Below are 25,849 nucleotides of genomic sequence, written 5' to 3'. Positions count from 1 at the left end.
CTCATTAAACTCATGAGCAAAATCTCTGGTTCTTGGACAAGTCTAAATTTATACTTTTTATTTCAGGTTTCAACTCTCTGGTAGGAGGAATAATGGGATTCTCCATTCTTATAAGTGCGGAGGTTTTTAAACACAATGCTGCTGTTTGGTACCTGGATGGAAGTATAGGTGTTCTAATTGGACTGACAATATTTGCCTATGGAGCGAAGTAAGTGAAGTTGTTCCTTTTTTCACCTTATTCTTTGTGTTTGCATGCTTAACAGATACTGTGATGATCTGTTCCTTGTATATGAGGCTTGAGGCATGGGTAGCAACCTCAACACCATTTCCTGAGATGTTGCACTTACTTTGCTGTGGTGTATCGTCAATATTTACCATTGCCCTTACTACCTTATTGCTACAAAGTTTCATTGCTTAAATATCAATGTATTGGGTGACTTACAATTGCATGCCTTGCTTAGAACACCTTTTAGAATCCACCTTATCAAAATCTACTTTGCAGTGGTTGAGCTCTGGATAGAATACAAAGATATATTCTCAAAAATCTTCCAGCACCATTGTCCATGATTTTCTGCTTACAACTTGTGACTTTTGTCCTTCATCAACATGTGCTTTCATTTCCAGACTACTTGTGGACATGGTTCCTCGTGTACGGCAAACACGTCATTATGAAATGTTTGAATAAAGACAGAGCACCATGGACTTTTGCAAAATGTGATAACGTACTACATCCTGGCAAATGGTGCCAATTATATTTACAAGATTGCACTTTGTTTCTCATGGTATATTTTCTTTTTACATTATCTTTCCAAGAAAAGGTCAATCTGTACAATTAGGCAAATATGTACACCGCTTAGATCTTGGCAAAAGTAGCAACAAGCAGCCGTTTTCTTTTGTGTGTGCTATTTAAAATCCTGCAAATGGTAACTGAGACGAGCAAAGTGCACAGTTCTAATCAAGCCGCCATGTTTTGTCTTCTGGAATATTAAGAGTTCTTCAACACAACAGATGCCTGTATAAAGGAGCCAAACCCGAGAGGGCGCAGCCACAGTAGTCTTTTACCATGGCACCTTAAGGACTAACAGGTTTATTATGGCATGAGCTTCTATAGACAAGAGACTACTACTGCATCTAATATAGACAAGAGATGGCCTTTAGTTACGTTGCCACCAGCGTTCCAGAATGTGCCAGCAAGTGAGACATTCCCAATGTCTTCTGCACAGAACTCAGTGGTATTGTACTTAGCTTATGGGGGCCAACAGACACTTCTTGATGCATGGAATTAATCCCCACCCCACCAGCTTCAAATCAACTCCCTTTCCCAAACTGCTCCATTTTTAAATTCAAAGAATCTAATGTGAATTTCATACTATTTTCTAAAATTCTCTGCACTGCATAAATATGAAGCAACACATTATGAAATATATTAAGTTGCACAGACAAAATAAGCACAAGGTGTTAATGTACAGGCAAAAGCCAAAAAAGCAAGAGGGGGTAGTTTTTGATTATATGTCTATGGCTGTATTATGCACTTATGTAGCGGTATATATGGGTAAATACATGGGTGTCCTGTTGTCTGGTAAAAGTGATGGTTTCAAGGTGGTAGTAAGATAGCCTTTCTACTGTTAGTTAGGCTGTTCTGTAGGTGTTCCATGTTCCCACCCACCATCTTATGTAATTTAATATCTGGATTACAAGTTATGACTCCCATCATGTAAATCAATAAAGCTGTTACCTATTTTATACAGTACCTGTAATTAACCTTTAAAAAAGCTCTCTAGATAATACATTAACAATACAATCTATGTAATTATTTAAAGTTAAGTCCTGCTGTCTTCAGTGGTGCTTACTAACTTGTAAGTGTGTTCAAGATTGCTTCCTCAATAGAACAAGTCGTCTTGTAGAAAAGCCCTCTGAAATGTTGCTGCCATTTTTTCAGCCATGAAGCCATTTCTACATGAGTTTAACATTTGGTGAGTATGCAGAAATTATCAAAACATAAATTCGTACCTCTTACTGTTTTGATACTGCATTTTGCAAAGGTCAAAATGAGACGTTTGCCCAGGCAGCTGCTTCCACAGAAATACGTATGTGGAATAAAAGCTTACATATACAGTAGTCACATACTGAGTAGCCAACACAGCAGCTCCTCTACCCTTCTTTTATATGTTTTTTCTTACACCTGCTATATAGTAAATCTGCGCAGAACTCAAAATTTGAGACTGATGGTAGTAGGTGTAGGCATTAAACATTTTTATTTAAAAAAAATGCTTATCTCCAATTAAAAAACACTGAAGTGCAATTGCCTGAAACTGCTTGTTGAAGGGTGTCTGACAGTGTTAACAATGAAGTTCATTCTCTATGTGACACCTTACCACCTCAGAAATGAGGATTCTCGTAATAAATCAGGTCTATAATCTCCTCCAGAGAAACCCTGTTAAACACATTTGGCATCTAGTCCTCTACAGCAACATATGGGGTCAGTTGGTAGAAATGATGCAAATATTTTCTCCCACTCTAGGAGGGATCTGTTACAAAAAAGAGTCGTGGATTCCAAGCAATGAATTGGCCAGCTAGCTTTCTCTGCATAGAGGACTTTTCCTCTAGGAATTCCTTCTGCTCACAGAATAAAAGCTTAGGATCCCAACTGTGTGTGTGTGTGTGTGTGTGTGTGTGTGTGTGTGTGTGTGTGTGCTCGGCATGGTTAAATAAAGATCCCTTGGTGTACACAGCACGGATTGCCAATATGGTACCAGTGGGCATACATGTGCCAATAGAGGTATTCCCAGAAGGCCACAGCATCTCCTCTCCCAGCCTTGAAAGAAGCATTGATTGTATAGCAAACGGAATAGTCGCACCATGCATTTAGTTAGTGCCCATAAGCCCATAAGCAAATGTATCAACAGGCCCCAAGAGCTTGGTACAAAATGTACCAAGAGCTGGCAGCCCCGATGGTGTATAGATTAATTGGTATTGCCACTGATATTCATACTTGGGCACATATTTACGGCTTCTACTGTTTTTCTGACGCCTTTGTTTCAGGCATACAGAGCTTGTGCTGTGAAACCATCAACCAGGCCTCACACCCATATGTGTAAGGCTGATTTCATGACTTTTATAGCAGGGGAATATTAGTTGCATTGGCAAGATAGTCTATTATACAATGTAACTATCCCCCTTTTAAAAAAACACACCAAAAGCAGAAAAATGAAAGCAGAGAGGTTCAATTCTTGAAAGAGGGAAAAGTGTGCTTTTGGCTTCCTCTGTTTTAATAACTATCAGAGTCATTTATAAGAAAACTCTGATCTTAATTTTATTTTCAAGCAGTGTGGTTGGATGGAAGAAAGAAAGGGTGAAAACAACGCAGTCACACAAGAAAAAGTTTATTGAAAAATAAAATTTTCCCTAGTTTGCCCTACAACAGTTTGTGGGGGTGGGGGGTGGGGGAAGGAAGCATTGTCAGCCATGAGAATACAGACATATTTACACCTTGGTTTTAAGTTTCCCATGTTGTTAATCTTCTAATTTTACAGTTACTTGCTGTGAAGCAACCTGCTTAAACAAAATATAACGGAACACAATTTAAGAAATAAAACCCCCGCACAAAATTTCAAGCATGTATTGTTTTAAAAAACATAATCAGTGCTCGTGAAACAGATTAAAATCCTTATTAAACCTTAACCTACTACTCCGCTGAACAATACTCAGAACTCGGAAGCTAACACTTTACTTCTCATTACAAACAATGTTTTCACTTTCAATGTTATATTTATAGAGATAGTCAGTGACTTGCTATTCTCTGTTGCACACTTCTGGAAAAAACCCACTACTTACTTTTTTTAAGGGTTTCTCTTACTAGCCAAATGTTAATGTTGTGATCTTGACCCCTGGCTGTGGACTGCTTAGCTTATTTTAGTGAAACAGGAGAGTGGTGAATATATGTACTACTCACTGCTTTCTGTTCTAAAAAATGGGACAAGTCTAAGTTGGGAGGTAAGCTTTGTTTTGTTGATTGCTTAGAACCCGGGTTTCAGTAAACTATGCAAGCCTTCTGCATGGTTTGCCAGTACCTCTCAGTGGGGCGGGTGTTACCGATGCATTATGTAGGTGAAATAATTTACATACACCTGGCAAACAGTCCTTGGAACTGGTAGGTTTCTTTCCTTTGAAAAGTCATATTGTAAACTATTTGCCGTGTGGCATTGGGTTCAAGGAAAAGTTTAATTAGGACTAGCAATTCAAAGTGTCCCATAAACACCTACTGCTATATACAGCATATAGCCAATTCTAATATAAGAAGTCATTTTCATAATTGTAGTAGTGGGGGGGGGGGGTCACTTGATACAAACACACTCCAAATGGTGGATTGTTAAGCAAAGCTGGTACCTTCATGTACACATCAATACCAAGGAAATTAATTCGTTTATATAAATATAAAACGACAGGGCATAGTTAAGTAGCATCATTCAGTGTCCTGAATATATAGTACTCGGTAAGATATAATACTAAGGTACATCCATCTTGTATATGCTATTTCTATAGCATAACACATATATATACACACACTTTAACATTTGCAATATATTGGCTGACCTTCCTACCTGCTCTGTTATATAGTCAATTTATGCACAATATGTTCAGTCTTTACTATGGGAATTTTACATCCAGAAGAGATTTAGAAAATTTTAGAATAAGAAGCAGCAAAGCATGAGCAAAGCATTAGACTCAGTATAAGAAGCTTAAGGTACTGGAAATCAAATTCAGGAGACTGGGGTAAATAGAAACAAGCACAGATACGAGAAAGAGATCAATACTGGCCATTAGAATCCAATTGCTTACAGCAGATGGAATGTGGAAGTTGCTGCAGGTGTGAGTCTTATGTCTGAAGTTCTCCTGCTGCATTAGTTTTCCATATGCAACTTGTTCAGCCACTGTGAGAACAGGATGCTGGACTAGATGGGCCATTGGCCTGATCCAGCACGCTCTTATTTTATATGCTAGTCATGTATGCTGTGTGGTCTGAATCCTCATTTACATTCACTCCACAGTAGCTGCTACCTATCCTAGTAAAACAAAGGACAACAGAGAATGCTCAATTGAAACTAGACAGTAATTTTGGTTGCTTTAAATTGATTCCAACTGCTTAACTGTGGTTGTTAAAATATCTGCACTTAACTGTGGTTGTTAAAATATCTGCACTTAACTGTGGTTGTTAAAATATCTGCACTTAAGAGTAGTTTAAGAGTAGTGAGAGTAGTTTGGCCTGTTTACTTTGTATCCAGTACACTCCTGGTTTGGGAAGTGGTGTGCACATGTTTAGCTGCAATTCATATCTGCCCTGTTGTTTCATATAAAATGCTGCATTCTGATGTGCTTTTCCCTAAACCAGCTTTGCTCCAAAGTGAGAAAAAGAAAGCCCTAGCTGCACTGTGAGCCATGAGGAGGATTTTTTTTGTCCCAGCCGGAACTCAGTTCTGGCACCTCTCAGGTGGGTGCCATTGCCATGATAAGAGAACAAGGGAGGTGTTCAGGGTGAGTTCCAGCATCTTTTTCTATAAAAATAGCACTAGCCATCAGCAAAGCTTCTTAAATAGCCACTCTCTTGCTTTCCAGGTGCTGCTAGACTCCCAAATGCTATCAGCACTGACTGGCGACAGCAGTGGTCAGGTATAATGGGACTGCAGTAAAAGCTGGAGGACCACCAGGTCCACAGCACTGCCTTAAGGCAATTTCTAGTTCAAGCACCTGAGTGACTATTTACTAAGTTTTCTGCAGAACAAGCCTAATTATTCTTGCAACATTATAAGCAGGAGATTGTAATTTCAGTTATTTTGAATTAGTCTCGTTTCATGTGGAAGGAAGGTTAACGTGATACAAATTGGCCTGGGTTGGAAGGATGCACCTGTTCCTGAATTTCCTTGCAAGGTTGTTCTGGTGGAAGAGAATGCAGAAAAGACCTTGAAAATGTCTCTTTCTGTGTACCTATGCTATTTTAATGTGATGGCACCGATAATTTAAGTTGGAATGGTACTTTATTAACTCTAAAGTTATTGATAAAAAAAAATTAAGCAAAAAGACCGTCTATAAAAATGGTGTATAGGGTTCCTTTAGCAAAGCAGAAACCACACCAATCATTTAAAACTGCTGAGAACCAATCAAAGTAAAATAATTGCTATAGCATCTTTGTATGGTTTCATATTAGGTGTATGGTAGGGGAATTGGGTTCAAAGAACACCTAATCATGCTGTTAACAGCAAAACACCCAGCTTTTTTTTTTAAAAAAAAAAGGAAAAAGCCATTTGATAGATTAAGATGGATTGTTGGAAGATGCCTCCCTTGAACAAGACTTTTTTTTTTAAAAGGTTCTTATTGTGGATGAAAGATAAGATTTTTATCAAAGGGTGCAAGGGACCAGCTATTACTAAGTACATTAATGGGCTATGGACAACTCTGCACGTTGATACTTAATTTTTTAAAAAAAAAACAACACTTGCATGACAATTGCAATTGCTTGTTGCATTTGACAACAGCCATAGAGCACCGCATATAATCAAAGCTAGAGGATGTACTGCATAACCAGCTTAACACACCTATAAATGCCTTCTCAACAATAACTCTCTTCACTTGTTGCACTAAATAAACAGGAGATACCTAGAATATGAATGGCCTCTACTTTGCCCAAAAGGCTGGAAGCAATGATCTAGTATTGTATGAAACCTATTGAGATTTATAATCTTCAGGCATAACCCATCACAATTACTAGTACTAACATCCATTGCGAATGCACAGTGATTTTGTAGCAGTCACGACACCCTTTTCAATTCAGAACCTGTATAAAGGCTATTCTTTCTTTAGAAAGCTCACTGTCAAAAATACAAAAACAAAGGCACTAATTACGGGGAGGCCACTGCATTATGTAGTTAATTCAATTGTGTGCCTCAGAACGTTTGCAACAAAAGTTATTGGGGGGGACGGGGACGTAGTGAACTGTCCCTGAATTGCTCCCAAGTCCATTTTTTAAAACTAAGCAGCCTGTCAGACAACCAGTGGGCATCGTACCATCAAGGTATAAAATGCTGAATGATTAATTACAATGCTAAATACATTTGGAAATTTCCATAGACTTTTCAGAGAAATTGATTTAGGGGCTACTTACACACACTAAAAATTCTCCATATTGGACAGCTATATAACCAGAGCCACACTGACAAAATAACATGCGAGTGTTCAGTCATGTTGGTAGGCAAGGTTCTTCTCTGTGGCAATTTGCAAAAAGAAGGAAGCCCAGTGCTACTCAGATTACAAATGTCACCACTTTTAAATTTATCCTGTAGTATATCTGACTCTATTTTTAAGGAAGTGCATAGGTAGACCCATACAACACCAGTCTTTGTGCACTTGCTTGCTTGAGGAGGTTAGGCTGCTCCTTGTGACTTGGTGTTAGGTTTCTGATAATCCTTATTCTACAAGAGTGGTGCAAACGTTAGAAGCACATAGCATGCCATGGTAGCTGTGTGAACCTGAGCTAGGGGACATGAACACTCTGATGCTACAGGGATGAGCAATTACACCTCCTTTGAAGAAAAAGAGGAGGGGACTTGTCTCCCTAAACAACTTCTTGAGTGCTCATGTGGTCAACCTTACATACGACTAAATGTGAAGAACTTAACCGGAGCACCTTCACACCTGCGAAAGTTTGTGCTAAGAACTTCATTTTCTACAAGAAAATAACCTATTCAAAAGATCATGCCAGTGAAGTACTAGTAATTTATAGAAGAACATACTGAACTGCATTCTTTTGAGAGAGAGAAAAATCATGTACATACCAATTTACATTTCTAGTTCTTTGATATTGGACGTCAGCAATTTCCTGTCACTTGGAACATGAAAAGTAAACTACCAAACCATTTAAGACCAGGCAGATGGGTATTAGCTAACTATATTCTCTCCTCCCTCCTTTACTAAGATTTAGCATGGATAATGCATCATATATAAGCACATTGTGTTTAGACACAAACATTCAAGTACAAATATCAATAGGTAGCATTCTCTTTGAGTTGTTGCAGCTTGTAGTACGTACTTTTGCTTTGTCTTTTCTCCAATATTAAAAAATACTCTTTATAAATCATACCAATATTTACAGAAAGTATATAAATCCTCAAATTAGTGTTCCATTATAATTGCTCAGGCAATGTTCACATCCCAAACACACAATTAATTTAAAATAAAAAATAAAATAAAAGGCACACATATTAGCAGAATGTGCTTCAACACTGCCATGCAGAAACCAACCCCCCCCAACCACAACTGCTTCTATGAACCACAAGAGAGACAAATGATCAAAACTAGGTGAAATGTACTGAAAAGCATACCTATTTATAGATGTGCAAATCAACTTGCATATATGAAATAAATGAGGTTTTTATTGGCATTTTTAAACAGTGTATTCAATCTTTACCTTTCAAAGGTAAGCTTTAATGTTAAAGTTCTTTAAAAATAAATTATGTAAATGCTTCTCTCAGGTTTTGGTGATCTCTCAGAACAAGATTTCTTTTAAAAAAAAATACCAAGTTACAAACTTGTAAAATAAGGGAGAAATTTTTGATATATGAAGACATGATGCTTCTAGCATGATGTGTTCTTTCATCTTATTTTAGACTTCAGGGAGCTCCATGAATTGTAGCCCACTACACCCAAAGCCAAAACCTGCCAAAATGATTTGCAATTCTATTTATCCCCTTAGATGATCTAATAATCCTGAAGTGAAATACCACATTTCTGCATTTGAACTTTTAAAAAATGGTCCAGGTTTCAGTCAAGAAAGGCATTCCCCTCAAATATACCTATAAGTTTGTCTGGCTTTAATGAAAAACCACCTTAATCATCACCTGCCATCTGCTCTTTATGCTGGCAGAGGATTATGAAGGCATTTGTTTTCAATGTGTCCTTCATTAAAGGTATCCATAGAGATAGGTTTGAAGAAAAACCTTCTAGATAGCCTGGATCATGGTACAAGTTTAATTTGCTTCCACATTTCGATGCTAAAAAAGTATGAGGCCCACTGACCCTGTACTAACTACAACATGGTTAGCTGAAACTCTTCTTTTGTACCATCTACCAAGTCTTCATAGTAAACACCATAATAAGGCTAATACACAAATTCATTTCTCTTCCACAATTACTGTTATTTTAAAAAACGCAGCTATGAAATAACTGGATGAGCCTATCAAAGGTCTGATCCTATTCTCAGTGATATCATAAAACACTTGAAGAAATAATGGGAGACCATGTCATATGCAGAGTAAACCCAATGACTTGAAGTTAGTCATAACTTAAGTCCATTCATTTCAGTGGCCTGCTCTGAATACGGCTTACTCAGATACCACCCTACAATAATGTTATCAATTATACCTTCTCAGTACACCGCAACTCATTATAACCACATAGCATTTTTTTTTTTTTTGGCCAACATACAGTATGTCTAAACTAGCAATTTACAGATATACCCCCTGCTGAAAGACTATGTTATTCATTGCACCAACAAACTAACAAAACTCAAATCCTTCTCTTGGGGTTCGTTTGATGCTATGTATGAAAACAAAAACACATTAAAAATGTTGCAATAGAGGACAAAATCTATGTTATTGCTGAAAGAAAAATATCTAAGCAAATGATCAGATTTGTAAAATTGTATATTGACGTTTAATTTATATCTTTCTCTGGAGAAGAAATATTAGATTGGAACTGGCCCCGTTACTAAAGCCAAACTAATCTGAATGTGCTAAGATGATTTTCAGCACATATATTCTCAAACATTTTTGCTGCAGCAGCAATTGGTAGTGCTTTGTTTATTGCCAGGTCTAGTTTGATGACGGTCTGTCCTCATAAAGAACACATTAGAATAAAAAAGTCAATCACCAACAAGGGTATCAAAGTTGAAGAGTGATCATTTTTAAAAGGAAGGAAGGAGGGATGGGCTCCCATGTACTTACAAGTGTGGGGCAGAAACTGCTTGGTAACTTAACACACAAGGCTAGATTCCAAGTGTTAACTATTACAGAAATCCAAGACATCACACAAAAGCCAGTCACAAGTTACTGGAATTTGGGCCAGCCACTGCTAATTTTTAATCCTATGCACATACAATTAAAAGTTTTTAGTCTTGTCAAACATTTCTGGAGCTATGCCCTGCTGATATGAAATAGTTCTTAAAAAAAGAAAGAAAGAAAGAAAGACTCTATCTCAATGATTTGAGAGAGGTCTTTTCCCTTATGGTCTTTGGTATGTCAAAAGATACTTGAGTGCTTCCCACAATAAACAGTGAATGCCAAATAATGAATTAAGTTACATTACAAAAGAACAGAAAGGAGTGAATTATCCCACCAGTAGATATAGTAAGTAATATTTAGGGTAGAGGGGAAAGAAGCAAATAACTGAAGTATCGTACTCTGATATAATATTGAAAATGGTCCAAGTTTTTTCTTGCCAACCTGTGGTAGCTTTTAGCTTCAAAGTGAGGAAGCATCCATTTTCTATCCAATGTCTTTCTATCCAATGCCTTCCACAAACAGTGCTTTTAAAGATGTCAGCTGTGCTGCAAAAGCAACCCCTTTTTCCTTTAAAAAAAAAAAGAGCAAAAGCTGATCTACAAACAAATCTGAGTTCAATTCTCTGGATTAATCTCAAATTGTAACACTACCAACCTGCTGCAGCACACCTACTTTTAATTAAGGACTTCAGGAAGAGGTCTCACTTGCTTATAGTCATTGTTTTGTTCATGTCTGTCCATCCATCCTATAAAAGCTTGTTAGATCTCCCCAAGCTGTCAAAAACAGACCAGCACGATTTGACTGCCTCACTTCTATTTTCAACTTTCAGTCACTGTTTCTCCACCTTATACCGAGGAAAATATTGCTCCAATGGCACCATTTTATTTTCAGTGATCTAACAGTATGTCTAGTCACCACCCTACAACAAAACTTCGTGGGACTGGGAAAGAGGGGTACACTCATAATTCTAGACAAGACCATACATTTTAAATATTATGCTTATGTGGCTTAGAAGCCCCGATGAATGGCACAATCATAATCCATTATCAAACCAAAAGTATCTGCGACTCAGGAAGCCACCAGTTAATGGTGCTACTTGCTTAGCTATGTGAAGACCACTACACGGCTGTGAATTTGCAGAATGTGTCAGATGAGATAAAAACCAATAGATATTCTGTCGCTGTGTTCCGTTGTAGTTCCATGTTCACCAGCCATTCAGGATTCAGAAGACTCCTATGAACAATGTACCCAGGATTGTGTTAGTCTTTCCTGTACTGACCAATCTCTTCCAGGTCTGTTTCTTTGTACTGGAAATAATATTCAGAAAAGTTGTTGATCATGAGGAGTTGTTGGTAAAAGAAACCCACACTCTTAATTTACCCTTACAAAATGCTGAACTTTGTTTTTTACCTCCTTAAGTAAATTAAGGAGATTTCTGTGTCACTGGAATTGCTTGCTTAGGAAAAAAAATATAAATCATTTGAGATTTTTTAAAATCACTTTTCTGTTCCATCGTGGTACAGATTTTTCTCTTCAGCAATTGTTCTGCCTGCAGTACCAAAGTGCAAGAAATGGCAGCAGCTCTCACTAAGCCACTGGCTCTTTTGTCCCTTCATCAAGTCAAGTGAGCTGCTGCTATAGACAGTCTTTACAAAGTGCAACTTGTCCTTTAAGGTAGTCTCTGCAAGGGCAGATTCTTTTGTGGCTTGGATGAGATCCTGCACAGCTGAACAACAAGAGATCACCCTGGAAAACACAGTGTTTTCTCTTTTCATCAAAAGATGGAACCACAATATCATTTGCAGACTCAGCTGTATGACATTCAATGTTGTATCTGGAAAAGAAAAGGAAAAGTAAGACAACCTATATCACCTGCAATAATTCAGCAAGCAGCAGCAGCAGCACTTCCAACTCGTGGTTCCAAAGGTAGGTAATGCAGAGATTCAGTTCATACATAAAACTGACATCTCAGCAATCGGGTCCGTAAGCTGCCCAACTCACAACGTCAAAAATCACACCGATAATTTCAAAAGGGTGTTACAAGAAGGCAGAGCCTCACTTACAAGAGATTGACACCATCCCAGAACGCTTGATTACACAAACACCGATGAGCAGAAATGCTATAATTCAGAGTTCTCTTTGACATGAAGTTGCATAGAGTTCACAGTTAAAGTGGATAACTAGAATGTATGAGATCTGTACAATGCAGTTCTACTATAGGCCTATTCATTCATTATATCCCCCCTTCCCTTAAAGGTAAAGGTACCCCTGCCCGTACGGGCCAGTCTTGACAGACTCTAGGGTTGTGCGCTCATCTCACTCTAGAGGCCGGGAGCCAGCGCTGTCCACAGACACTTCCAGGTCACGTGGCCAGCGTGACAAAGCTACTCTGGCGAGCCAGAGCCGCACACGGAAATGCCGTTTACCTTCCTGCTAGTAAGCGGTCCCTATTTATCTACTTGCACCCGAGGGTGCTTTCAAACTGCTAGGTTGGCAGGCGCTGGGACCGAGCAACAGGAGCGCACCCCGCCACGGGGATTCGAACCGCCGACCATGCAATCGGCAAGTCCTAGGCGCTGAGGTTTTACCCACAGCGCCACGCGCGGATGAGCCCACTGGCCCCCACCACTTCCCCAATCCATCATCTACAGCACACTGCCTGTTCTAGTCAAGTAGGCTCTCTGCACAGTTGGAAACCCTGGAAGTTCTAAATCATGTGGCAAGTCTGCTTCAGTACAGCATGTTTCCAACAAGCAGTGAACTGCAGAAACAGTGATGGAGTGTGCAGAAATCACTCCTTGTTTGCACTTCTCCTCATGCAATGGTAATCATGTGATGGTGAGAATGAGTGATTGGGAATTATGTTGCCTGGGCACTGTGGCACACTCTACTCTGGGAAGTAGTGACTGACTTGTATAGGACATTCCCCAAGCCTATGGGCCAGTTTACACTTTTCAAATTCATTCAGCAAACCCACCTGTATATGCAGAAGTGTGGAGTAAAGCTAGAAGCTGGCAACTATTTTAATGATGATGATTGAACAAAAAGCAGTGGCAGATGCACATTCACAAACATGATTCTAGTAATGCTACTATTATTCTTTAATTACAACACACACACAATAGAAATCTTCCACACTAATACCACAGTTGACTCACTTCATACAATAATTGCCCCATGTGACAAGTTTACTGGGGGCATATACCCCAACAAACCATGATTTAGCAGACAGTTCTCAGCAATCATAGATGTACGCTAACATACATGTGTGATATCGTCACACGTGAGAGCATACAGGGAGTTATGGGGTTTCTTTTCTGCCAGTACCTGCATACATCATTCTAGGGGAAAGTATTTGAAAGTAGATCTAAACATCAATTGTAACTTGTAGGTGAACGTACGCAGAAGCCAGGGAATTGGATGCAATACAAAGGAAAGCTATGGTAAATTCTGTTTGGTTAGCAACATGCACGGCATCATTTGGTTCAGTTTTCTCTGTCTATTAAATTGTGCTATGCAGGTGTATAGATGCATGAACACAAATGTATTATATTCGAAAGCCTCTGAAGTTTATCTCGTGCTGAGATTGAAACCGTGTTCCAGAGCAACATTCAAAATGCTGATAATGTTTACTTGCAACTTTCTTTTCTTGTCCTTGGAACTGCAGTACTTACTTCAAGAGGTCTTTGTCCTTGTTCAGGTGCTGGAAAAAGGATGGCTCACAGATGAGTTGATTTTCTTGACAAACCTGCTTACATGATTTCCCAGACCCAGCAATTTTAACCTGAAGGGCACTTAATGGGGGCCACATCACTTGCCCGTGGCAGAAATCCTGAAAAAAAGTACATTTCATAATGACAGGGCAAAAAGTGATTTCACTCAATACGCTGCTGTTATTCAAAGCTTCAATCTCCAGACGGTTCAGTCAAGACTGTAAGGTAACCAGCATGGATCTCAGGGCTGCCTAGATCTCTGCCAAGTGTATAATCTTGTTTCAAGCTCCTGTCTGAAACTTGAAAGTCACCACCACTCAGGGTAAACAATACACAGCTAGAAGAAGAAAAAGAGTTTGGATTTGATATCCCGCTTAATCACTACCCTAAGGACTCTCCTTTCTCTTCCTCCCCCACAATAAACACTCTGTGAGGTGAGTGAGGCTGAGAGACTTAAGTGTGACTAGCCCAAAGTCACCCAGCAGCTGCATATGGAGGAGCAGGGAATTGAACCCGGTTCACCAGATCACGAGTCCACTGCTCTTAACCACTACACCACACTGGCTAGATGGACCAATGTTCGGTTTTAATAGAAGGCAGCTTTTAATGTATGTTTTCTGTCTAAAAATGTGGGACCCCAAGGCAATAAACAGCCAACTAATAAAATAAAAATATTAAAAGAGCACTGAAAATGGACGCTGATAGAGTGCTTCATAGAGTGCCCTCTAGCAGTTAGTTTACTGGTTAAGTGAAATTGGTTGCACAACTATGAGCTTTAGTCTATTCCAGTTCTATTCAACAGAGAACAAGCACTGGTAATATAGTGGCTTACACAGGATCTCTGTGCTCACAAAGCAAGTATTTGTGGATTTGGAGAGCATACCTGTTTCTCTATGAAAACATTCATTCTCTGGAGCATCCCCTCACATGTGAATTCAAAGGGCAGGTAAGGTTCAATCTGTTAAAATAAAATGTGCAGTTTAGTTCCTTCTTGTTGTTTTAAAAAATATTATCCAAGGCACCACTGTAACATATGTTTGTGCAGGTGCTCAGATATTAGTTATGAAGTTGTTTAGTAAGGCATCTGCCATTCTAAATATTGCTGCTACCATGAAATTAAACTATAAAAACACTCAGCAACTTTCACATCTGTAGTATTTCCTAGCCCAGTTTCCCCAACCATTAAAGCTCTCAGCTACCAAAGAAATAATTTTGTGCTTTTTCGATCGATCTGTAATTTTCCCCCACACTGAGGCTTCTCATTTGCGCAGGATGCATAGTAAAACAGCATCTGCTTTAACAAAGTACAATCTATACATATATTCAAATATGACATTCCAGCTATATTGGATGGGCAGGGGTGGGGAGTTATCAGCTGAGTGCCCCCCCTCCTGGTTTCAAGCTCTTAACAGGATATAAATCTATCATTTGAAATAATATCATTCATATTTTGCATATTGCATGGTATTTACAATATATAGGTTTTGCATATTAATGGATCTTATATAATAATCCATGTGAGTTTGCAACAAGCTTTAATTCATCATAGCCAAAAAACATAGAAAGTTTTATTTTTGTTGGATTATTTAAGGCTTTTAGTTTCATTTTGAGCTCTTTCTGATAAACCTCACACTATGTTTCTGTTCCATATTTATGCATTGATTTACAAATGCAGTGGGTTTTAAAAAAAATAACAACAACAACAACAACAACAACAACACACAAAACTGTTAACCTTTTGATTCAAAATTGCTTTCACTGCCTTCTCAACTTCAGAGAGGTCATTGATGTTTACAGTCCAAACATGAGGCTTCCCGATGTAAACTTCAGCATAGGGGTGTTGAGATGTCAACTGAAAGAAAAATGATCAAATGTCATCTTTCCAGGAATCATGTTCATCTCAGTAGGCAAATTTCAATAAGATGCAAAATGTGTAGATAACATAACACTCCAGCCATTTAGGGGGCTCTTTATTCCTTTGTTTTCAAATCTTTGCTCACATCATCGTAGTCACCAAAAAGGAATTATCTATCAAGATTTCTATAGAACCTAATCATTGAAATGTGGGGCAAGTAACTAGATAAGTGTCAGGGACAGTGCAATGCACCTTGAAAAAGGGAAGCAGACAGTTTAATGTATCTTGCAATAAAGTATCCTAACATTCTGATACTAAATTCTGACCTCTTTAGTATCTCTTGCCAAGCTAATTAGTATTTATATGTGAATTGTATGCTCAGTCATTTCCATTTGTGTCAAAGCTGGAAGACTCGATAAGATTACTTAATTTGTGAGTTGCCATCTGCAATGACACACTTTTTGTAGCTTGTTTACTTAACGTTTTGAAAAACTTAATACAGCTTAAAAAAACAAATTCAGAGCACATGCTATATAAGCCATCTCTTTTTTCGTATTTTACCTTCATGGTGTTCCAAAACATTCTGCACCCACTCTTTCCATAATCCCCTTTTACCTTGCTTCAAAATATTATAGGCAGCTGTTTACTTCTTAAGGAACTGTTCCCACCTGAATTGGCTTTCTCCTGCAGCCACTTCCTTGCCTGATATTATGCATTTGGCAGAGATGCATATGAGGTCATGTAAAGCACTGACATGCACATGTCCCAGCCCCTTGGTAGCCCATGAGTTTGTAGTCCACGAGTCACCTCCTGTACTTCTAGATAGCCTCATTCTTCTAAAAGGCTTCAGAATTAATGCTACAGTTATAGTGCTGGGCATTATGCCCAAAATACTCCACTGTTTGATGACTCTTAATGTTAGCTAAAGGCTGGCAAGCAAGACCTTGCTTCCTGCCCAGTGAAGGCTAAAAGGCAGCTAACACATGTAGATAAATGAGGAGCCTTCAATCCTAATCTCCCTTGCTTTACTTTCCGAATGTCATATTTACAAAGCCAATTCTTGTTGTCGAGACATATTTTGAGGACAAATCCTTATCAGCTTATATTTGCTGCCTGTACAGAGTGAAAGCACCTTGTAAAGCAAATGTTTCTTTTACCAGAAAGAGGCCATTGCCACTCAAGCAGTTTATGAAAAGTATTGATCCCCCCCCCATGCTATGTTTATCCCTTTTATTAAGTTAATGGCCCCCTCTGACTGCCCTTTCTAGGAACTAAAACAGGCAAACAAATATTCTTTATATCGAATTAAATACAAATATCATAGAATTTTATTTATACTCTTTTAATAGGCTATGTGCTGTCAGCATACACGATTCAGGTGGTGATGACTGTAAAACATTATAAATATTGAGGAACAAGCTGTTATTTCCAAGTAACAAGAAGTATGCTCAGGAGTGTACATGTGAACTCCATTATCTATGGGAAGGGAGAAGGGTGTGCATACAAGCCCTGGCATAATATCCGCATCCACCTCACCCCCTATCTATCTCTGTGTTTGAATTTGAGAAGAGTCCTGATCAGGAACCTTGAAATGTGTGGCTGCAAGTAAAAGTTCACTGTAGACCTCCATCACCCAACACAGGGAAGGTTGGGGGGGGTGCAAGGACCTTGCCCCTAAAGTCTAGCAAAATAATTCAAGTGGTTTGTTTTTTGTTTTCCCCCCTTGCTGGAAATTGGACAGAGTTTAACTTCCTTGCATTTTGTGTACATAAAGCTAAATAATTGTGCAAACCACCTCACACAAAAAAACAACACCTGTGGGCTGCTTAGAATTACACTCTTAAGATTTTCATACATTGTTTTTGTTTTTAGCAATGGGGATTTTCTGTGTAAACTGAACCAATTGAAAGAATTGAGCACTGATACTATTCTAGATACAAATGTCTAAAAGTAATTGCAGGATATAGGCTCAGAAGGAAACAATCCCAGACCAAGAGTTTGCTATGTTAATAGCAATGAAATCCCATACTTTGGTGATGCTTGAAAATTTAAAAAAGGATGTGCTACAAAAGCTACTGTTGACATGTCCAACCAGCAGTACACACAATAGAAAACTGTGAATATGGATGTTGATTGCTTACCTCTCGGAGTGTTGGCTTGCCTTTGAAGAAATCTGTGTTTTTGCTGCTTTTGGGTGGATTAAATTTTGGATTCAGAAATGCACATCCATTTGCAATGGCCTCTAGAGGGGCAGGTCCCTCATATGGAAAACCAAGACCAACAAAGAGCTGTAAAATAGAAACACTCATAATATTAGTTTTTACTTCATTTTCTCTGCTACATTTAATGTTAGACATTATTCCCTTTCCTGATTAGTTTTAAACTGTAAAATTACGTTAGCTTACTTGTATTCTTTTATGCAATGTTGCATGGATCGATTCTTTTGTATTTATTATTGACACAAGTACAGGTGGTTTGGGGAGGCTGCCTGTGACATAACAGGAGGGTCAGCCTGGACATCTAACTCACAAAGTAAGGCAGCTTCCTGCCCTATATCTGATGACTGCAAAAGGTGCTTGCTTTTGCAACATGCCACTCTCCTGAAAGAGCCATGAAAATATACTGCAAACCTGATAACCTTTCTATAACGGGCGAAAGTGAAAATGATGAAACCCTTTTCCTAAAATAAAACCTTCTCTAAATTAAAAACAAGTTTTATAAAGCACTCTATTTCCAATATTTTTGTAGTGGGCAAGGGAGGGAAAGGAAGAAGGGGACATCATATTTTTAGATTTCTTTACAGCCAAAATGCAGTGAAAAAAGGTGGAGCAAGGCACACTGTCTTTCCATTATTGGGAGAATGTATTTTCACCCACTTTTTTGGTAACACATATCACCAAGTCCTAAGCTTTGACCGAAGTCCACTTCATCCACAACCACAATTCACAGACCTCAAGACATTCTAGGCCCATCACAGAGTAAAAGAACCACCATGAGATCCTGGCATAAGGAGGAAATATGTCTTTGGGGAATTAGCAAATACTTTGCTTGAACTTGTGGCACACAATGATTACTACACAAATGGCTTAAAATGTCTTGCATAGAGTAGCTGAGCAGGGTGGCATTCTTGAATAAGCATATTCTTCAAACAGCACTAGACTTCCAAAGACCAACAGCAGGTGGCAGCAAAGTTTGCAGGAATGTGTACTTAGTCTACAACAGCGAGTCCAGCTCAAACTACTTGGAAAGCTGTGTGGAAAGGCTGTTCTTGGAAATAGTTTAGCGTAAGAGATGAAAGAAGGGAGTGTGAGTGGTCTGCAAAAAGTCACCTGAAAGAAAGTTGCGTAGAAGTACCTGGTCTTATAGACCATTTTGTCTAACCCCAGCCTGATGCAGGAAACCGAGAGCTACATGGCTACTCCTCAGACATCTATATGAGTGCTATCCTGCCCCTTGGTCTTCTCTCCTTTGGCTAAACCAGGGTTCCCCAAACCTGGGTCTCCAGCTGTTTTTGGACAACCACTCCCATCATCCCTAGCTAGCAGTGGTCAGAGATGATGCGAATTGTAGTCCAAAAATAGCTAGAGACCCAAGTTTGGGAAACTCTGGACTAAACATTCTCCGTTCTTTTAACCCAAAGAAGGCTAACCTGTAGCCCTCCAGGTATTGTTGAACTCCCATGACCATCAGCCCTAGCCAGCATGGCCAGTCATCAGAGATGATGGCAGCTGCAGTCCAAAAACACCTGAAGAGGCGCAGACTCCAATCCCTGACTTGACCTTACCTCATAAAACTTGTTTTTTTATACTGCTCACCATAATCATTGTTCTCGTCTAACCCACTCCACTCTGTTTGTATCTTTATTAAAGTGTAGCACTCATAAATGGGACACTGTGCTCCATTGGGGTCTGATTAGTGAATAAAATGGAACTTAATTACTTTACTTTCCATGTCCTGGAAACTATGACTCTATTGATGCAGTCTAAAGCCAATTTTTTCTTCTTTGCCGCTGCTTCATGTTGCTGACTCATTTCAGCATGTGGCTGGCTACAATCCTGAGGTCCTGCTTGCAAGAACTACTGCCAAGTCCGGATCATCTGTCCTATACCTGTGCATTTGATTTCTCTCACACTGAAGAATTTTGCCTTAGTCTTTACCGAACTTCGTTTGGTCAGCTTCAGCCCAGGTTCCCATCCTGTCAAGGTCAACTTGAATTTTATTTTAATCTTCTGAGAGGTTCTCTCTCCTAGTTTTGTGTTATTTTGATGACTCATTCCACCCTTTTATATTTATAAAAAGTTGAAGCCACAGCCCTGCAGCACCTCACTTGAAACCTCGTTCCAGTCTGATGAGGAACCACTAATGAGTACAATTTCACACCAGCTGTGAATCCACCTGACAGCAATGTCATTTAGCCTGCATTTAAACAGTTTGCTAACCAAGGTACAATGGGGGGGACTTTGTCAAAGTCTCTGCTGAAATATAGACATACCATGAGCATCCCACAACCCACCAAACCTGTAACTCAACAAAGATGATAAATTTATTCTGGCAGGATTATTAATTACAAATTTATACATGTTTCTACTAATACTGCATTATCATCAAGATGCTTTCAATCTGACTCCTTTATAATATATTTAAGTATCTTCCCTGGTAATGAAACTGGACTGACTGTTATGTAGTTTCCTTGATTCACCTTTCCCTAAGCTTTTGAAAATTGGGCAGTCCTGCCTCTTCTCACTTGTTCTCCAGGATTTCTCAAATATTATAGACAAATGTTATCAGAGTACACCAGTGAGTTCCTTTAGTACATGGGTAGGCAAACTAAGACCTGGGGGCCAGAACCGGCCCAATCGCCTTCTCAATCCTGCCCGCAGATGTCCGGGAATCAGCATGTTTTTACATGAGTAGAATGTGTCCTTTTATTTAAAATGCATCCCTGGGTTATTTGTGGGGCATAGGAATTCGTTCATTCCCCCCCCCCCTTTTCAAAATATAGTCCGGCGCCGCACAAGGTCTGAGGGACAGTGGACCAGTTCCCTGCTGAATGAGTTTGCTGACCCCTGCTTTAGTACTTTAGGGTGCAATTTGTCTGGCCCTCAATACTTGAACTCTGCATCTTTGTTTCTATTGACTAATTCTTTATCTATCTGAACTGCAATCCTGACCTTCATTAATTATGCTAATTATGCAAGGTTGCACACTTCCTTTTTTGAGAGATGAAGGCAAGACCAAAGTTATGCAGTGCTGCCTTCTCTGTGTCGCCCTTTAGCATTTCACCATTCTTACTGAGAAGTCCATTGTACGTACCTGAAAAACCCTTTCTGTTGCTCTCTGCATCTCTAGCCAGCTTCAGCTCATTCTGAGTTTTAGCTTTCCTGACACTGTCTCTACAAGTCTGGATTCCTTGTCTGCACTTGTCCTTGGTTACCTGTCTTCCCTTAAAAATGACCTTTTTATTTTTAGCTCCTCACTATACTTTCACATTGCCTTTTGTATACTACTCTCTCAATCTCTCTCTCTTAGCTGTGCCTCCCTTCTTCAGGAACTCTTGACTACCTGAGGAATTTCCCTATCTAGTATTTCTCTGAGCTTATTAAAATCAGGGTTTCTCCCCTGAAATTCAACTCATTCACTTTTGATGAATCTGAGAATTATTTGGCCACTTTCTCCCAAAGTTTCTGCTACTTAAATGTCCTGACTTTCTCTTTCCTGCTGGCTAAGACCAATCTATCTTACTCTTTCCTCCTTTCTTCTGAAAAAAGGAAGTCCTCACCTAGCATGGCCACATGAATGGGTCTTTCCAGCCATCACACTTTCAGCAAATTGTCACATCTTAAAGTCTCCAGATGGCTCTGGAACCCCATATGACAGAGGGGAAAGGTAATCATTTGAAGGCACCTTTGTTGGAACATGAGCTTCCATGCACAAATCTTGATCTGGACATCCTGCAATGATCCTTGCCATTGGAGAGGGGCAAGTTTTAATCCCCAAAAGCTCCTGGCAAAGGCTGCTGCTGAGAATTATTAACTTGTAAGTCTTAAGTGGGCAGTATTCAGGCTCTTTTGAGATGAACAATACTGGATATTAAAGCAACAAATTTTTAGTATAGATTATGAATATACCTCTTCAATATACCTCTTCAAAAGAAAAAATAGGGCAAAGTGCCATCTGGCTGCAAAATGTTATAACCCTTATTACAGAGTGCCTTTTGTGGAGAGGCTGACAGTGAAATACAGGAAAAGAAAACCTCCTGCATTATGAGTTCCCACTCTTTTTTTAAAAAGCAGATTTAATGGGCTCAACATTTACAGAGAACAACCTGATCTATTTCTGCATTCCCATGCAGCAAACAAAAAAGGTAGACAAGTCTGATAAGCAATTAAATTATATCTTTTAATTAGCAGCAGCAGAAACATGGCCGAACCATTAATTAAAGGACTTTAAAATGTCACCAACAATTCAGCAGTGGCTGAGTTTTAATTAGTTACAGAAAATGATACTGGATGGGTAGATAAGCATTCTTCACTTTTTACCTCGACGCTGTTGGAACATCTTTTCTGTTCTATATGCTGTCAACTTATTTAACAAAAGCTCCTTAGGGGAGAGTGTGTAGCTCACATGTCTTGACAGCACAGGGGCTTCTGTTACCACTTAATAATAAATACAGCACCAACTGTCCTCCACTCATATTAAATAGCTGCTACCATCTGTGAAGTGTAACTTGGAAGTAACGGCACTACAAACTTCACCAATTGGATCAAAATTATAAGCAGCACATACCACCATTTCAATAAGAAAGGAAATTATTTTACTGAGTGATGTTTTGCTTCACTTTAAATGAAAATCTTCTTTCAAAAAGATCCCATGCAAGCAAATCCTTTTGGCCTTTTTGAAAGAATATTTTCAGTATTTTTGTGGAAATGTTCTTTGCTTTTTTTGGCAGGAACACAGATGTATTTGGTGTTTAATACTTTTGAAATATTAAGATTTTTGTTGAATTTTTGTCACTTGTACTGTCTGCATTTGAATTATTTTGTATTCACATTTATTTGTTCTTTGTGAGCTGCCTTGGGAACCTTTTCAGGCTGATAGGTAAATAAAAAGTAGCATAACAGAAACACAACATAATAGAATAAACAGCTATTTGTGTGTATTTGTGTGAGAGGGATTTTGCCTCAAGTTTGCTGAGCCAAATTATGAAGTGAGTTTATGTGGGGGGAGTGTTTCTGAAATCATCAAACTTGGTTCTCATGCATGCAAAACTTCTAGAGGGTGGAGGGGCGGACATTTAACAGTGAAAGCTTTTCATTTTTCTAAACAAACTTAACACACATATGAAGCACCATCCCAATAAGAAATTGAAACCAGTGGAATCTTTGGAACACTGGACATTGGCAAATGTTTAGAGCTGTTATGGTACAATAAGCATAATGTGCCAAGCGCTTCATGGGGGGGGGGGAGTAAATGCATTTGAATGTACATGTATTTTAATCTTTTGGGGTTTTGCTTCTTCTTCTTTTTTGCATACCAGCCAACTTACCTTTGTCCCTCTCAGCAGGAACTGCAAATCCCGGCCACTGAGGATGCCATGGTTTTTAACATAGCTGGGCATGTAGACAGTACTTGTCCCGTGGACAGTTCCATGAACTTCTGTATAGGTATGAATGACATCCAAATAAGCTTTCTTATCCTAGTAAGGAAACATAAGCCAACCAAAACTGAGTCTTCACATAATGCAGAGGCCTATCTATCTAATTACCCACCACCACTACACAATACAATATCTCCTGCTGCTCCAAGACTCCCCTGATCCTACGGAACAGAATTTCAAGGGGCAAAGGGGCTGTAGCAGTGGTCAGATCAGCAAAAAATGCTGCAGTACCCCATCAGTACTCCCACCATTGGAACTAGTTAAAATCTAAGCTCTTATTTCACCAAGAAGAGTGGTTATGCTAAGTTTTGGGCCCCACACATCTGAGCCACACGAAATAATTACTGATCCTCTCCCAAATTTAACTCCGCCTATGCAAGTGCTTTGAAGAAAAAAGAATCCCTCTTATCATCCCCAGTTCACAAAAGCTTAATGCTGGAGTCACGCTGCTCATTACGTACATGGTGGCATTTAAAAATTCTTCTCTAGAGCCACAAAGTCTCTTGGTTTCCCCCCATATCCTAGGACTTGAAGCAATGTGGAAAACTAGGTGCTTTGTTTCGAAGAAATTTATTTCATAAAAAAACCCCTTGACCTGCTTTCCTTTTCTCTAGAACTCATTCAAAGATGGATTGTGAAGTGCTCAGTATAGAATAACCCTTGAAACATATTGCATGAATGAGACTTCTCAACTGTGTAAATCAGCAACCTCAAAGTCTGGTTTCTAGTTGAGAAGTAAATGTACCCTTTGTATCCACTGGGATCAGAAAGCACAAGTTTGTGTTTTGCATCCCTCAGTTCCATCACATGCAACAGCAACACACTATTCCCTGTTTGTTGGTTAAAAGCCACGCACAGATGCTCATTCAAAGGTTACAGGAGACTAGGAAGAATCTTCCTGCCTTGAGCCCTGTAAAATCCAAGCATCTTCACATATATTTGAATTATCAGTTTAAGAACACAAAACACACTAGCTATTACATCTTCTAACGAAGAGTAAATCTATTGTAAGAAGTTTTATTTAATTAAAATTTATTTCAAGATTTCAATACCACACTTCATTCTTTTGGGGTTTTCATGATGGTGTGTGATCAGTGATCTTAACAGGGCAATAGGACAATAAATAAAATCCAGAAAGTGCCCCACCCAGAAAGAAACCCATTAAAATTATTTGCTTCCAAAATGGTCCCTCCCACATGGCAACACTGGTGCCCTGCCAGGCAAGCCTCTTTGCGGGGGGAGGGGGTGTTTTGTAGTTGACGGTCCACCACTCAAAAATCCCTCTCTATTGCTGTTGAAGATCACACATCCAGTAAAGGAGGAGATGATGATTTGGTCTTCCCTTTGGTCTTAAAAAATTGTCCTCCTTTTTGGACTACAACTCCCATCAGTTTTTGATCCCAAGATTTCAGCAGTCTTCAGACCCCTTCCTTGAACATGCTTCCACCTAGCTTTCCTTGGAGCTCAGATCTCTTTCCCTTGCTCACTTCCCCACTATAGTACACACAGCCAGTTCCTGGGCTTATCTGTAAATTCCAAACCCTGTCTTCATGAAAACCCAAGCCAGAAAAAAAGAATTAAACAGCTTGGCTTAATTTTTCTGATTTCATTAAACTCAATCAGGTTGGAGTTTTTGTTTTTTTTAATGCAAATTCTTCCTTAAAGAGAAGTATACCTAATTAACTTGTTTTGTATGGTTGTTACGTTTTAAAAAATTGTATGGTGTTCTTGATGTAACCCATGTTTAGACCTTATGGTGAAGAGCCGGTAGGAAATTTTAATAATGGTGCTGATGACGACAATAACAATTCTAGCATCTACAAACTCTCACACATTATTTAAATGACTGTGGTCTTTGAAACAGAGCTTGAATCAAGATCAGTATGGGGCTGCTCAGACAGATGCTAAGGTGAGATTAAAGCTCTTGGTTGTTCCTTTGATCAAGCAAGATGCATTCCCAGGTGATGGGTACTATGAGAACACCTTCAACACACACACCCCACTCACACTACTCCTTTAAATCTCTGTGCTTTGAAGGAAAAACGTGGAGGGGGGCATTTGGGATCAACCAACAGGCAGTAGGAGCATGCCTTGCTCGATACTTTCAACACATCCCTCCCACATTTCTCCTTCAAAACTCTGCAGAGACTTGAAGGAGAAACTCAAGGGTGTGTGTGAGAGAGAGAGAGGGAGAGAGAGAAAGAGAGAGAGAGAGAAAGCCCTTTGTAAACATCCCCATTGGTGGATGTTTACAAAAGGGCTATTTGAAAGCCCCACAGTATGCTTTGAAGTCCAATCAACGATGGAGTGTGTGTGTGTCTTCAAAAGGAAGAATCTCTCAACATCACTATGATAGCAGCTATCAACTTCAGTCCATGGTGGGGTATGTGTGAGAGAGATAAATATCTAGCCAGAAAAGACTACCCACCCCTGCTCCATAGGAATGTTCATATTCTAATCCAAAGTGTTTTAGAGCACGATGTGGTTACCATGAATATAATAGTAAATCATGTCATATTTTCTTTTGTACAGTATTATAAATTTTAATTTCTTAATCCATTTAGAATTTACAATA

General features: G+C 39.1%; 2 protein-coding genes across 5 annotated transcripts in view; one reads left to right on the top strand and one right to left on the bottom strand.

The window, feature by feature from the left end:
- The window catches only part of TMEM163 (transmembrane protein 163), a 79,483-nt gene extending 71,192 nt beyond the window's left edge, over nucleotides 1-8,291 (top strand). Inside the window, exons 7-9 of one of the 2 annotated variants that reach the window (XR_013394527.1) lie at nucleotides 67-208; nucleotides 625-1,973; nucleotides 2,522-8,291. Coding sequence is in view for 1 of the 2 variants with exons in the window: in XM_028744762.2 (XP_028600595.1) it covers nucleotides 67-208; nucleotides 625-685 (203 nt within the window). In the remaining variant the exon portion in view is untranslated. Of the gene's footprint in view, nucleotides 1-66; nucleotides 209-624 lie in introns of both variants that reach the window. The other variant, XM_028744762.2, reaches the window with a different exon arrangement.
- Nucleotides 3,368-25,849, bottom strand: part of MGAT5 (alpha-1,6-mannosylglycoprotein 6-beta-N-acetylglucosaminyltransferase) — a 124,950-nt gene continuing 102,468 nt past the window's right edge. For 2 of the 3 annotated variants that reach the window (XM_028744719.2, XM_077935637.1), the window contains exons 12-17: nucleotides 23,164-23,313; nucleotides 17,759-17,905; nucleotides 15,498-15,614; nucleotides 14,646-14,720; nucleotides 13,724-13,881; nucleotides 3,368-11,883 (exon numbers count right to left, since the gene is read on the bottom strand). In XM_028744719.2, the coding sequence (XP_028600552.2) occupies nucleotides 11,685-11,883; nucleotides 13,724-13,881; nucleotides 14,646-14,720; nucleotides 15,498-15,614; nucleotides 17,759-17,905; nucleotides 23,164-23,313 (846 nt within the window). In that variant the 3' untranslated portion in view covers nucleotides 3,368-11,684. The remainder of the gene's footprint in view (nucleotides 11,884-13,723; nucleotides 13,882-14,645; nucleotides 14,721-15,497; nucleotides 15,615-17,758; nucleotides 17,906-23,163; nucleotides 23,314-25,849) is intronic. The other variant, XR_013394518.1, reaches the window with a different exon arrangement.

Source organism: Podarcis muralis, chromosome 1 (genome assembly GCF_964188315.1).
Source record: "Podarcis muralis chromosome 1, rPodMur119.hap1.1, whole genome shotgun sequence".
Lineage (NCBI taxonomy): Eukaryota > Metazoa > Chordata > Lepidosauria > Squamata > Lacertidae > Podarcis > Podarcis muralis.
Note: the sequence above shows the minus strand (reverse complement) of the source record. Positions and strands in the feature narration are given on the sequence as shown.